Below are 15,151 nucleotides of genomic sequence, written 5' to 3' on the forward strand. Positions count from 1 at the left end.
GTTTGGAAGGTCCTCCCATCGAGCATCCAAAATTGTCTCGAGTATCATTGGAAGTTTGAAAGGTCCTCCTCACCTTAGCACGACTTTCTTAAAACTTAAAAGTGGAGGGATATGAACTTCAAGAAACAAATATATTATATCTCCTCTCTCGCTTTCTTCACTCTGGTTACTCTTTTTATCATCTTGTTGACTTTTGGGTGATTTATTTCAGTCTACCTTCTTGTAAGTTTGGGACACAACGAGAGGGGTTGAAAAGCCTCTCTACATTATCATGAACCTTGGATAACTAGTAGAATCAACTAGAATTGTATAAATATAGATTAATTTGTTTTGTCTGTGATACAGAAATTTATTTTGTTTTGTCTTTTGTGGTACAGAAATTTTCCTGTTGCCCAAATTTCTGAATGTTGGCAATTTTCTCTGCAAGTTGTGCTATTTTTTCATAATTGCCTATTCCTTCTGTAGGATCAATCCTCGATTCTTAGGCACGGGTATAATTTACAAAAAATTATGCAACTGGATATAAAAGAAATACTATATTTATGCTTATGGTGTTATGTGGCAAACGGATGGTACCTAGCAAATTAGTTCCGTATGAAATAGCATTCGCCAACAGACAAAGTTCAGTGATATGGGGAATTTAATTTTGTCAAGATTACATGGAGTTTCTCCTTATGAAAATGGCCAACATATTTATATTTGCAAATAGATATTGATTTGTGTTTGTTATGTTCATGGGATAGGACGGTGGCATTATGTCCCTAGTTGACTCGCTCCTTTCATTCGTGGGCTAAAGGAAATGGGAAAGAAAAGAAACAACGTGCGCGCCAATGGACCGTGGGCCGAAGGAAATCAGCCCTCAAGGAAGAGACCAAGTCGGGGTCGCGGGTCGCCGACTCGCCTCCTCCCCTCCTCTAGCCGCCCGCACCACCACCTCGCGCGCCGCGGCGAGAATTCACCACCAGTCCACCACCGTGCTGGCCCGCCTCTCGCGCCGGCATTCAGCCACGTGCGTCGTGCGGCAGCACAGCCGACCGCCCCCGGGCGCCCCGGGACACGCGCCGCCCGCCTGCGCCTCTCGCGCATGGCCGTCCACGCCCACCGGCCGCGCGCGTCGCGCCGGGCCACCCGCCCGCGAACCACCTCCAGCTCGGCCCCGGCCGCGGCAACCGCACGAAAGGAACCGACCCCGTCCCCGCCCTATTTCGCCATGCCGCTCCCCGCCACCGACCGACCCACCCCTCCCCCTCTTCCCTGCCCCGGGCCACCCCGCGGCTCGGCCCGACGCCACCACAAACCCCTCGCCGGCGCACCTTCACCACGTCCGCGGCGCGGGGCGACCCGCCCCACCACGTAGGCGGCGAAGGCGAGCGGCCGGCGGCGCGCGTAGCGGGAAGAGGGGGGGGGGGGGGAGCGGGCGGCCACGCCGCGGCGTGAACCCGACCGGCTATGCTGCAGCGCGCAGCGAACAACGCCTACACCTGGTGGTGGGCGTCGCACATTCGCACCACCCAGTCCAAGTGGCTTGAAACCACCGTCGGCGGTAAGCAGCCCCATTTGTTCAGCTGCCATCCCCCGGTCGGCATCTCAACCGTCGCATGACGAGTTCGTATTGCACATTGCACATTGTACAGTGATTGTGCGTTTTCATTTGGTGCGCAGAGATGGAGGACAGGGTACAGGCCATGCTCAAGCTCATTGGGGCCGACGGCGATTCGTTCGGCAAGAAGGCGGAGCTCTACTTCAGGAGCCGGCCAGAGCTCATCAATCACGTGGAGGAGATGTTCAGATCATACCAGGCCCTCGCCGACAGGTATGACCGGATATCCAGTGAGCTGCACAAGGCCAACCACACCATTGCAACCGTGTTCCCGGACCAAGTGCAGTTCTCGATGCAAGAGGGGGATGTTGAAGGGTTCCCGAAAGCAATCAACGGGATTGATCTCAGCAATTTCAAATTCCCTGCGCTGGAATGCTTGTCTGTGGGCTCACAGAGCATGAGCAGGGGCACCAGCCCAGTCCCCAAGAGGGGGACCCAAGCACATAGGAGGGTCACCTCCAACATGACCAAGGAGAAGGCGCAGGAGGAGATAGACAAGCTGCAGAAACAAATCCTGGCGCTACAGACTGAGAAAGAGTTCTTGAAGACCTCTTATGACAGCGCGCTAGGCAAGTATCTGGACATTGAGAAACGGGTGTCTGAGTTGCAGGATGAAGTCTGCAGTTTGCAAAATGCTTTTAGCACTGGTGCGGCCATCGAAGACAATGAAGCTCGGGCGTTAATGGCTGCACAAGCCATTGTGTCGTGTGAGGATACGTTGGTGAACTTGCAGGACCAGCAAAAGAGATCAATTGAAGAGGCAAAGGTGGAGTTTCAACGAGCCAATGAGGCAATTGAAAAGCTGAAAACCTTCAAGAATGAATGTGGACTGCCTCATGCACAAATGGATGGGCATGATCACGATGACAAGGAACTTAGCCATGCACTGCCCTCAGAGGATGCTGATGATCCAGCTCTGGATGAGAGTAGGCTTGACCTCCAGGAAATATGTCAAAATGTCAAAGAAATATTTGAACGCTACCCGGAGTTATCAGTTGCAGAATTAGCGGATAAGGTTGATCGACTTGTGGAGAAGGTGGTCAACCTTGAACTTGCTAGTACTTCACAGAATGCTCAGATCAATAGAATGAGGACAGAGATAGATGGCCTTCACGAGCATCTGCATGCTTTGGAGCAGGACAAGGCTGCTTTGGTTGTTGATTCCAGTAACTTGGCTGACAGGTTGAAGAAAGTTGAAGAAATGCTGCAAGAAGTACACCAAATTTGGAAGTCTGTACAAAATGGGACAGGGAACATTTGTAAACAAATGACTGAAGCCTCCCATGAACTTACTGAATTCGTTGAAACATTACATGCTCCTGAGCCAGAAATTAGAGATTTCATGGATTCATTGCGAGACTCCAAAGCCATAGCGTCTCTGGAAGATGACTCAGGACTAGCAAGTCCATTTATCAAAAAGGGCCAATCTAGTGCTTTACATGGCACTAGCGAAATTGAGAAGCATGATGAAATCTCAGAAGGTACTGTAGCCCAGAAACAGCTAGTTCCAAAAGATCCCGAAGGTGAGGAGATGGTTCTATTAGAAGACTATGCATCTGCACTTCAGAGGTACAAAGATACAGAGCAAAAGCTTTCTGAAATTGAGAAGAGAAATCAAGAGTATCATCTTGAGGCAATGTCAGAACTGAAGGAACTTAAGAGTGCCAATGTAACGAAAGATGAGGAGATCCACTCTCTTAGGCGCATGCTAAGTTCTTTGCAGAAAAAGATGACTGTTTCTATTACTGAGAGCATAGAGAAATCAGAAGAAACATCCAAGATAAGCACCAGTCCTGCCACAGAAGACAAAGAGATTGCTGAGATAGAGGAATACATTAAGCAATGCCAAGCTGATGACTCACTAACTTGTTCGGTTGCAGAGGAGAAATTTAGAACAGAGATTGACAAGGTATTGGGGGAGAACTTGGACTTCTGGTTGAGGTTTAGCACATCATATCATCAAATACAGAATTTCCAAACATCCTTTGACAAGCTGAAAACTGAGATGCACAAATTGGCTGATGAACAGGAACAAGGGGGCACTTACGGCTTTGCTGCTAGTTATCAGGTAGCAAAGCTGGAGTCAGCAGTACTAGAAAAGAAATTTCGGGATCTGAATACAGAACTTCAAGTTTGGATGGAAAAGAATGTCCTATTAAAAGGAGAGTTAGAGAACAGATTCTCATCGCTGTGTAGCATACAAGAAGATATATCTAAGATCACAACTCTGGATAAAAGTGATGAAGTTCACTTCAACGCATTCCAAGCTGCGAAATTCCAAGGAGAGGTGCTTAATATGAAACAAGAGAATAACAAAGTTGCTAAGGAACTAGAAGCTGGGCTGGACCATGTAAGAGGCCTTCAAGTGGAGGTTGGAAGGGTGCTCTTGAAGCTCAGAGAGAACCTTGAGGTATCAATAGCAAGAAGCCACCGAGCCCAACAAAACTTCCGGAACCTGTCAACAAAAGCCGGGGTGCCCCTTAGAACTTTTCTGTTTGGCTCAAAGCCAAAGAGACCATCACTCTTTTCGTGCATGGGTCCTGGGGTGCATAAGCATCATGGTGGCTCAAAGGCTGGGCGTAGATGAGTATTGTCAATTTTTTTTTGACATTTACGCTAAAGAGATCTCAATGTACATGGCAATTCATATGTGATAAATGTGGTTTCTCTTAGGCCTTAAATGTAAAAGACCCCCATCTCTTAAATCAAATTCGGTTTGCAAATGTCCACCCATTCCTGATTTGATAGTTTACCTATATGATCTTAATTTCAGAACTAAATTGGATGGGAATATATAATTTGAAATTGTTTAAAGCGCTCAAGGTACTGGAAGAAATACTGATGGTGCCCCTGTTTCTCAATATCTTCAGCTGGCAAAAGTACCAATTACAAAATGCTGGTGCAACTGTTTTGTAGTTGAGCTACTAGGACAAAGTCAACTGTTGCCGTTTAAACCTTTGCAGATCTTTAATAATATTGTGGCAGATAACATAAAATGCAAACTTTAATAATATGGTGGCAGAGAATATAAAATGCAATCTTAGTCTTTTAGTTGTAGTGTAGTGAAGGGACAGTTGATTAAATCAAACTTCGTTTTGTTTCTTCAGGAGCAAAACCTAAACCTTCTTTAAAATTAGAACTGCTGGTATGCACAATAATTTAGCAGCCAGTGTTTTCATGGAAGGGGGACTGCCAATATCTTACATCAGATGGACTTGATCAGTTATGTTTCATATCGATACCTTTAGGAAGAAACAAAATATAATGCTATGTTTGCTTCTTGTTCTTCTTTTTAATATATGAAGATTTTAGTACTCTCTAGGAGACAACGTATGAGCTGTCAGTTATCAGATATGACCACTCCTGTTCCTCATAAACTCAGAAGTTCCATGATAGTTTGTTTGGTTTATGAGGAACAGTTCTGTTCATTCCTGAGTTTATCAGACCAATAGTGAAAGAATGGTAAAAAAAAGGTCCCAAGCCAAAGGAAATTGAGCATATGCATGTGCTTCAACTTCTGAGTTTATCAGATCATGGCATAATATCTTTTCCAGGCCTGCCTATCTTTGTGCCGAGCTCTTTCTTAAATCTCTTTCTGTTCCTTTCTTCTGTGTTTAGAGTGACATCATTTTTATGCAGTTTTCTCTTATCAATCCAACTGGGACAGTTATTCCATCAAATTTTTTTTTCTGATTTTCTTGCTAGCCATTTTTTTCTCAAATATGCAAGAGAACTGCGTATCATTTCATTATAGAACTATTTCAGAAGAAAAGGTTACAAAAAGAAAAATACCCAGTTAAAAACACCACTTGCACACACCTGACGTTTTCTAGCCAAATGTTGCAAGTGGATCCTCTTGACAATGTAGATGTGAATTGCACATTTTTTTTACTACCTCATCTCTAATTATTGTTCTTGTCCTTGGTAAGTGGCTTTATTGATAATCCAAAAGCAAATTCCATACTGCAGTTGGAAAGATAGGTTGCATGTGCAGCTTAAGTCCCAAAAGCTAGTCACATATGTTTAATGTGTTCTTTTCTTTTTCAAAGGAGAAAAAAAAGCTACATCATTCTCTTAGTGTGTTTCTTCAAAAAAAAAAAAAGGGAGCTTCTTTTTAATCTCTTACGGAGAATTCAATGTTATTGTTTTTTTATATAAAAATGTTCATATTGCGCTGGGTAAGGATTGTTTGATGTCTCCAATATCCACACTTGCAAAAGGTTCATACATGTATAAACATGTTTAGTAAGATGTATTTTTGTACTTCATTTCTTATGCAGAAATGTCACTGGAATCAGCTTCTTTGTGTTTATTAATGCATATATGGCTGGAGCATATTCCTAGCTGCAAGTGACACCTGTTTCATTCTTCAAAAGGTGTTGGATTCGGCATAAACTTTGAGTCTTTCATCAAAGGCAGATATATTTTGAACTTGTTTTGCTTCCTGGAAAGGAATCTCATTTTCTATGCCTTGCTAGATAGAAAGAGGGGCAACTTTTTTTATCAGCTATTTGCCATGCCAGAAATTTCTATATATGAATATTTTCATAAGACAATCTCGTTGTCAAATAGGCATGAAAGAGTTTACATTGATTAATCGAGACATTTAAATTGTTCAGTATGCATCAGATGATATCTTTGACATGTTGGTTGTCAGCTGTGGTTAGCATGCTGAGTTGGTATATTAGTAATTTTCTGCCTTGTTAATGGAGTGGGCCTACAGACCTTTGGTTTATGTTGGAACTATGCATCAAATCTTCTCTTTTTATACCAACCCTCCTTCACTCGCACTGACTCGCCAACACATCAAAGGGATTCACACCCAAAAGCCATGTTCCACCCTTCGTCTTCGTCGGCACCCTACAGTGACCTCTCCATGCACCATGCAGTGAGCTTCTCTTCTGCTGTGCCCACAGCTCCAACCGAAATTCCTCGTGGGGGTTTCTTCCACGACAACGGTGGCCTGCTAGCACTTCCCAATGTTGCTGCATCGGCGCCACCTCCTTACCCCTCTTCCCTGCCTTCCTACTACTTCCACAAAAACACCAGCTCATATTTCCTCCCTCTTCACCTCCAGTTGTCTGAACAACTTAGCAGTAATGCCACCTTCTCTTGCTCGTCTCCTTCGGCAAGCCAGTTGCCTCTTCCGCATGTTCCTTCTTCCCCTTCCTCATCCTCTGGCGACTTCTTGGAATTCAGCACCGGAGCCCTGCGGCGTGTCTTCAGTACCGGTGACCTCCAGGTAACAGAACATGCCTCAAGCTGAACTCGTAGCTGATCATCAACAAGTTCTAATTACTTCTCTGCCGTGTTGATGCAAAACAGGTGATGAATGTCTCGCCGTCTCCACCGCCACCACCACTTTCAGGTGACACACACGGCCAGGATGCAGGAGGGCCTTTCACTCAGAAGGTCGGGCGATACAGTGCTGAAGAACGCAAGGAGAAGATTGAGCGCTACCGTACCAAGCGTAACCAGAGGAACTTCCACAAAAAGATCACTGTAATGGTTTTCCCACACCACATAACCTGCAAATGCATTCCATGACCAATACATGTCCTGTCCTTCAATGCATCTGTTACTCACCATCTCTGGACCTCTCCAGTATGCCTGCAGGAAGACGCTGGCGGATAGCAGGCCCAGGGTGCAGGGCCGCTTCGCGAGGAACGCCGAGACGGAGGCTGAGGCTGTTGCAGGCCACGAGAGGGAGGCCTCCGACAACAGCTACGAGCACTGCCATTACAGCGAGCTCACCACCAACGGCAGCAGCTGCTTCGACAGCATGTGCAGGGAAAGTGGCAAGACCACAACATTTGACGACGGCAAGTGGTGGTGGGAAACGCCGGTAGCCTCTGCAGCAGCAGCAGCCAATGGGCATCATGGGCACCATCACTACCAGCAGCAACAGCAGCTTCTTGATTTCGACCTCGACGTCAACGAAGAGGATCTGTGGGCCAGCCTAGCTGACATGTACTCCGGGACCTGACCTGGGCCATGCAGCGGGTGTCCTGATTGGCGCTGTCTGGTTCGAGGAAGGCAGGGGGGCACTGAGCGGCGGCTGCCGTTGCCGGGGCAGTGCGGCGGTCACTGGCGTTGCTGACCTTCTTGTGCCGTAGTGCATCGTAGCCTTTAGGAGTAGTAAAAAAACAAGACAAGGAGATGGAAAGCCACCTCTCGTGTAAGAACAGCTTGTTCCCTGTGTGCTCCCGAGTTACCCTATTCTGCAATGCAATCTTCCATAAAGTTTGGCGCTGGTGCTCTGCGCCTTTCTACATACCTGTTTTTGTGAGGTCTGAGTGCTGCAACTTTGGCGCCATGTTTTTTGTCCAGTGTGTGAGCTGTTTTGATTTGTCTTGCTTGTGATTTGCAGTTGGTAGTGCTGGTGCACAGGTCTGGCTGCGGTTAGTGGCATGCTTGGTTTAACAATGTTTCTGCCATTGGCATGACAACGAGCTGATCTGGGAGCCCACTGAGGTAAGCTGTGTGCCGACCCGAAGGTTCCGAAGTGTGGATGGTGATTGTCGCTGTCACTGATAACAGTTCCAGAGGTGTCTCCAACATCCTGTAGAGTGCGCCATCAGACGTGTCATGATGCAGAAGTGAGTTTGATATATGGTTCCGAGGGTTAAGAAAGTGTGGCAAGCCATGATTGTGACGACAAACCAGGCACATGTATTTTAAGTGTGACAAAGGCAAGGTTAGGCATTATAAAAAGTTAGGCTTCAAGCTGCACATCCTGTATGTGTATGTCTCAAAATCGTACTCTCTTCAAAATCTAATGGCCATCCTGACTGTATATATTTTTTTAACAGGGCTTTTGGAAGATTCCAACTCATTGCTACTTCTTTTTTTTGCTATGTGCTTGTGTGGCTTCTGCTACACGGAAACCTCCTAAGAATTGTACACGGAAATACTAACATATTGTACTACGAAAATTCTACATTTTGGGGAAATGATTTGTGGCTCACTTTCTCAATTGTGTCGGTCCAATCGAGTTGGTTGATGCAGCAACGGAGTCATTTCAGCTATGGAAACACTTGATTCTTACTCTGATCGCGGTAGTAATAATCCTGCACGGACGTGCCTGCTCTTGAGTGAAAGAAATTTATCGTTCCAAGAAGCATCCTTTCCTCTCTCTTTTTTTCAAAAAAAAAATAATGTTGCAGAGGCAGAGAACAAAAATGCAAACTATATATGTCATGGAATCTGGACACGGGAGCAACTTTTTGCCATGATGTGATCGACAAAAGTCGCAATATTACCCTAAATGCAGAGCATGGATGGTCGCCTGGATGCTGAAGAAGGTATCTTGTTTGCTTGAAGCCATGACTCCCTAGCCTGCCTCTGGTACATTCCATTAACCCAGAAACGTTCAATCAAGTTAAGAACAGTTTCATTTTTATGTTTCACCTAGAAAATCTTTCTGAAAATTCTGCTCGTCACTAACCCGCCCACACACCAATATCTTGATCGAAGTCACAAGCCGATTCCTTATATCCGACACAACCAATCTTCAGTACCTGACCTTTTTGACCACCGCAAACCGCTAAAATGCGGTACTTGAAGCGGGCATCGCCGAAGAATAAAGCAACAAAACTGTGCCTAGAAATGTAGCTACCTCGACAGAAAATCGAAGAGGCGCGGCACAAAACACCCAATGAACGAGAGTTCAGCAGCCTCTTTCTTCGCGTACATTTATATTGCTTACGTGCATTTGGAATGGTCAGTGGAGCAACAGACGACAAACTGTCTGCAACTGGCAAAAGTGCAGCACCAGAGGCCAGGATGTGAGCTGAAGATCGGTCAAAGGGGAATAAGAACCCCTCAACGCAAGGTGATGCACAACTCAATGATGAGAGGAGTAATGAGTAAGCCTTTTTACCATTAGTTTACCTCCTACAGTCCTATGCATTGCTTATAATACTAGCCGGCCAAGTGATTCCTGCATACATTGTTGTATCAGCCACTCAAACAAAAATCAATCTTATGCGATGATTAGACACACAAAGCTGTAGTAAGTACACAAACCTGAAGAAGGCATCGCGATAAATCTTAAAAATTTGGTAAAGCAAGAAAAATGGAGGGGTTTTTTAAAAAAACACCATTCCAATAATCTATATAGTAGGACTTGTTAGCAAAAGAGATTAGCTGTGGAGATCTAAACAAACCAGCATTGCACCTCTCCGCCTCCCTGTGGAATTTCTAGCTTTAGCCAAAAGGCTATGCGCCTCGTTGTAGCGCGAGAGTGAAGGGACATTTGACCGCCTCTCGATCGCCTCCCCTAGAGGCGGGGGAGTGTGGCGGCCTGATTCTCTGTCGGCCGCTAATGCCAAGTACCAGACGAAGATAACTTTGTTAATCCCACTATGATTGCAAGTCTAACTACTATTCAGTACTGCTGAAGACTTTTGTGTAGTTGAAGTTTACATGCTGCAAATATGTGCTTAATTTGTGATCAATAAACTGTTTGCTGACATTCTGGTCAGATGTCTATTAGCTTCCAGTAAGTGTAAGCATTTGCTCTTCGTTTTAGAGTCCTTTTAAGATCCCTCAAATGTTTTGCTCTTCTTTCAGATGATGCTAATAGTTACATATAGTCCAGTGAACATAATGGTCAACAAGGCATCTCAGGTTAGAGGGACCAACTACTTTCCCAAGTGGACTGCTGAGATAAGAAGAAAGCAGGAATCATGCGAGGTGTTTCACTCACATTTCATCCCCATTACTTAACGAAGAACCGTGGCAAGAACAAAAATGATGGCCCGGCCTTTTCGCGCGGTATCAGTCATAGGGAGAAGAACACATGGCGGCGACAAAAGTGGTGTCCCGGATGCTAATTTTGACCCTGAATAGAAAAACCAGACTGCCCACTAAACCCCTCGCCAATTACAATTGCTGATTCTTTGATGGAGGGTACGGTAGGAGATTACCGCAATCTTTGCGCACTCGAGGGATCTCCACGGGGAGATGAGATTTTTCGCTTGATTGGCCCGGTTAAACTTTAAGCAAAATTTGTGTTTGCGAACAATTAAGGTCAGAGAAAGTTGTTCTTGCAGGAATTCCACGAAAAAGCGGAGAAAGCACGCGAAAAAGATGGAATATCCACCGGTCTGCAAATTTAGCAATGTGCCCCATGACAACAGACAACATACACAAAAGGGGGTGCCACTGACACTGAGCCACTGAGGAAATGGTAAATGATGCAGACTTTTTCGAGATACCCATTTTCAGCACATCAAAAATCTATTCAGGCCTGGGGCGTGGCACTGGGCTTTCCAAATATTCAGCACTCCGCAGAAAGAGGTCAGAGAATTTGGTGTGGTCAAACTGCTTTCACGTGAGCCGTAGTACATGGTACTAGATACTACGATCAATGCAGTGATCGACTGGGTTCCTTCTGTGGAGGTCGTCGTCACATACGACGGCCAAGGCGAAACAGAAAACGTATATGCGCGCGTGCTTTGTGGCAGGCAAGTCCAAGCATCCAAGGGATTGTGCAATCTGATGTATGGTGATGCTTAATAACATGTAGGGATTTCTAACACGTACTCCCTCGGTCTCCGTTCTGAAATATAAATATGAGAATTTTGATTTGTCCTAATCTACGCTTGACCAAATTTATAAAGAAAAATATTAATGTCTAACATATCAAATAAGTAAATTATAAAAATATGTTTCACAATGAATCTAAATATTCTTATTTGATATTTAAAATATTATTGTACTTTCTATACACTTAATCAAACTTAGAATAGTTCGACTTAATAAATCAAAATGCTTTATATTTCAGTAAGAAGTGAGTATACCTGAACCTAAATTCCTACTTTACGCAGCACGGCCATCTGTGCAATTGTAATCTTTCCTTTTCTTTTGATGCTGTTCCTTCTGTGCAAAAGTAGGACCAGATACATCACCTTTTCTCTTTTTTTCCCCTTTTTGCAAAATTGTTACCAGATACAGCACCTGGCACTTGTCAGCAAATAGAACCGGTGACGGCGAGAGTTGTGGAGGTGGCACAGGCAGGGCCCGTGCAGGCTGCTTGCGGATCGCAGCGAGGCGCCTCCGGCCGCGGCCTCAGTGACCGAGGCCGGATGAGGCGGGGCGGAGGCATGCGTAGCGTAGGCGCGTAGCACTGACGGAGGTGACGGTGCCCGTCTTCCCGAGCCCGACTCTCGGCGGGAGGGTGGTGCGGCGCGTGCGCCGTGATCAGCGATCACACAGCGCGGCACGGCGGACGCCCCGGCCGCCGGGGCGGGCGCTAGTGTTTCTGGTCCGTTTCGGGTTCGGCTGCTTGGGCCACCGAGGCAGCGCGACGGGCTACGGGCCGACCACGCACCCCCGCGCGGGCTCGTCCGCGCAGCGCATTTCATGCGGTGTGGGCGAAGTGGGCGAATTGGGCTATGCGCGGCACCGCACACACAAGGGGTTGTTTAGACGAGGGGACTAAATTTATAGTTAAATTAGAAGTATTAAATTTATAAAATTAATTATATAAATGAGGCTAGTTCACGAGATAAATTTATTAAACTTTAATTAGCTCATGATTTGATTATGTTATGCTACAGTAAATATATATTAATGATGGATTAATTAGGTTTAGTAGATTCGTTCCGTAAATTAGCTCCATTTATGTAATTAATTTTATAATTAATTTTTATTTAATACTTCTAATTGGTGTTCAAACATTCAATGTGACTAATATGACGGGAGTAAAATTCAGTCACTTAAATCCAAACATGGCCGTAGAGTGAGAAAAAAGGATGTAGAGTGTGGAGCTGGCGGATCCAAACACATGTAAGAGCAGCTTCAGCGTAGGAATTTTGAATGTGGTATGAAGTTTCGGAGAAAGATTCCCTATGGCTATACGCTGGAGACGAGAGTGCTACGAGCACCGCCTTAGCTGCGCAGCTTGCTTTTTGCACCCGATGCTTCAAATAAAATAATATTATGCTACAGTAACTCCGCCGGAAGTAAACGGTAGGGGTCGAGAAAAGTTAGGCAACAATGAATATTATTTTCGAGGCAGGACTTAGCATGCTTAGCTAGAGTTTTATACTGGATGGCACCCGGATGACGTGTCCAATTTTAACAGTACCTTAGAGCAATTTCAGCAGTAGCCTCAGATTCTCTAAATATTATCAAGTCTAGCAATTGCTCTCAATTCTAACATATAATTTTCTAAAGACCTTCTAGAAATTAAGGAGGAGGGAATTTGAAGATCTTCTCAAAATAGAGATAGAGGATCTACTAGATTTGCTGGAGTTGATTTTCTTATTTAACCCTCTAACTTGAGATAGAGAGCTGTTACAGTCTTTTGGAGTTGCTCTCATGGTTTATATGCGGGTGCTGCTCTAATTCGGCCTGGTTGGACGGACCTGGCAACGTGGTGCTTGCAGTGCCAGTCCGGAACTCGCAACCGGGGACGCGCGTGACATCTGCTCAAGAAAACGCCACAAGCTGATCTCGATACTGGCATGGTCACGAACTGCCTTCGTGCCCGAGCGTTTCAGTTGAATTAGGCCCCCTTGTCTTGCATCCAAGTGAAACCAAAGCTGTCTACTATTATCCTATGTTTTAACTTAGTTCACAAATCCGTTGTAGTCTAGCTGGTTAGGATACTCGGCTCTCACCCGAGAGACCCGGGTTCGAGTCCCGGCAACGGAAATTTTTGGCGGTGCCCCTCCGTTTTTTTTCTGGTGCGGTCTGCACAGCCTGCCTCTAACAACGGACAATACGGAGACGAGTTTTTGGTCTAAAAACACTGAAGAACTAACTATCTTCTCTGAACATTTGGTTGCTCAAATGCATAACCTACTCAATTTTTTTTTATGGCTGTTACAGATAGGCGGCCCGCCAGTTTTTGATCCCTGCGTGGTGCACTCCGGATGTAGGGCAAACGGCCCGTGTCAGGTTCATCTCAGGCCCACTAAAAAAAAGGGTTCATCCCAGGCCCACCTGTCATCCTCGCGGTCCTCCTCCCCCCTGTTCTCCCCTATTTATTGCTCACTCGCCATGCACAGCAATCTACCCGCGCTCAGTTGGGGGCCTCACAATTCGAAACAACCTAATGAGGTAAAACCGGCAAATTATGCTCATCTTTTCTTGGTTCGTCTTTTCTTTCTTCGTTCTTCGCCATTCATTCATGCACATTGCTCTAGCAAACCTCCATTTTTTTTGTTTGCGTGATAACAAGCTTAATCGTCTGCAAATCAAACCCAGCACTGCACCACAACAGATAAAAAAAGAATAATCACATCCATCCCCGATCCTAACATGGCATCCTTCGTTGCGTTGATCCCGACCCGGTTGAATCCCCAGGGACTCCAACTGACGCGGGGGCCGACAAATCAAGCCAGCTGCAGGACCATCGTTCATCGAGGCAAAGGCAAGGGATCAATCGCCCGGTCGGTGCCATGGCTCTGAGCCAGAGCCCGCAGCTCGGCCTCGCCACCGGGCTGTTTGGCGTGCTCTCCTTCGTCCTCGCCGTCCTCGCCGAGCTCAAGAAGGTAACCCTAGCGCATTCCGCTGCGTTTCCGCACAAACGCCGGCCGGCCTGCCGGAATTAATTAACGAGAGGGTGTGCTTGCCCGGTGACCATGCAGCCGCCACACGGGACGCCGATCCAGCAGGGCGGGGACGTGGTGGTCTGCCGGTTCCCGCGCGACCCGACGGTGGCGCTGGGCGCGCTGTCCGCGCTCGCCGCGGCGTGCAGCGCGGCGCTGGGAGCGCTCGCCGTCTTCTTCCCCTACGGCGGCAGGCACGTCCCGCGGAACGTCCTCCTCGGGCACACCCCGCTCTACGTCTTCCTCCACGTCGCCGTGTAAGGAATCTCGATTGCCCACGCTGCTGGATCGCTTGTTACTTGCTATGCTAAAGAGATTCGCCTGTTTTTTTTTTCTTCTTCTGCGCGGCATGCAGAGGCGTCACGGTGGCCGGGGTGGGCACGACGGTGTGGGCGACGGCGACGGAGGCGATGCACCACGTCCGGAACGTGCACCGCGACCTGGCGTACGCCTGCCCGACGGTCGAGACCGGGGTGCTCGGCGGCGCGGCGTTCCTCAACCTGGACGCCATGCTCTTCTGGATCGTCTGCCTCATGCTCGTCGGCAACGTCAGGACGGACTACTTCGACGAGCACGGCGGGGACGGCGCGGGGGCCGAGGAGAAGTGACTCATCTTACCCGTGGTTCGCAACATGTACCATCATGCATCGGCATGGATATATATAATAACACACACGTACCGTCACGTGTATATTTGTACGTTGCCGTGCCTTTTGTGCCTAAAGCTTGTGATTTGCAAAGGCATCACCGTGCGCACATAAAACCAATCGACACGGTGAGAAACCGAAAGCGAATGGATACAAAGATAAAAAAAAACCCGAATGGATAGATAAATAAAATTGCCATTCCAGTAACCCTGTTAGCTAGATCTTTACGCGAGTAAAACTTCTTATTACTTCTATCCTAAATTACAATTTATTTTAACTTTTCTATACATATATTTTACTATGATGTACGCTACGTCTAGATACACAGTAAAAATCTATAT

At 46.5% G+C, this 15,151-nt stretch overlaps 3 protein-coding genes and 1 non-coding gene across 4 annotated transcripts; all 4 read left to right on the forward strand.

Moving 5' to 3' along the window:
• The first annotated feature begins 1,404 nt into the window (after positions 1 to 1,404).
• LOC112886898 (protein NETWORKED 2A-like) lies at positions 1,405 to 4,289 on the forward strand. Its single transcript, XM_025952918.1, has 2 exons — positions 1,405 to 1,543; positions 1,663 to 4,289. Exons 1-2 carry the CDS (start codon positions 1,450 to 1,452, stop codon positions 4,185 to 4,187), a joined length of 2,619 nt encoding a protein of 872 aa, XP_025808703.1. The 5' UTR covers positions 1,405 to 1,449; the 3' UTR covers positions 4,188 to 4,289.
• Positions 4,290 to 6,428: 2,139 nt separating this feature from the next.
• On the forward strand, positions 6,429 to 7,812 carry LOC112887655. Its single transcript, XM_025953892.1, has 3 exons — positions 6,429 to 6,842; positions 6,926 to 7,102; positions 7,206 to 7,812. The coding sequence occupies exons 1-3, from the start codon at positions 6,432 to 6,434 to the stop codon at positions 7,584 to 7,586; spliced, it is 969 nt and encodes a 322-aa protein (XP_025809677.1). The 5' UTR covers positions 6,429 to 6,431; the 3' UTR covers positions 7,587 to 7,812.
• Positions 7,813 to 13,191: 5,379 nt separating this feature from the next.
• TRNAE-CUC lies at positions 13,192 to 13,264 on the forward strand. The gene has a single exon. It is a non-coding gene; the product is annotated as a tRNA-Glu (tRNA).
• Positions 13,265 to 13,640: 376 nt separating this feature from the next.
• LOC112888177 lies at positions 13,641 to 14,809 on the forward strand. Its single transcript, XM_025954536.1, has 4 exons — positions 13,641 to 13,672; positions 13,919 to 14,106; positions 14,203 to 14,420; positions 14,519 to 14,809. The coding sequence occupies exons 2-4, from the start codon at positions 14,014 to 14,016 to the stop codon at positions 14,769 to 14,771; spliced, it is 564 nt and encodes a 187-aa protein (XP_025810321.1). The 5' UTR covers positions 13,641 to 13,672; positions 13,919 to 14,013; the 3' UTR covers positions 14,772 to 14,809.
• Positions 14,810 to 15,151: the final 342 nt, after the last annotated feature.

The sequence above is a fragment of the Panicum hallii genome, chromosome 3 (genome assembly GCF_002211085.1).
Source record: "Panicum hallii strain FIL2 chromosome 3, PHallii_v3.1, whole genome shotgun sequence".
Lineage (NCBI taxonomy): Eukaryota > Viridiplantae > Streptophyta > Magnoliopsida > Poales > Poaceae > Panicum > Panicum hallii.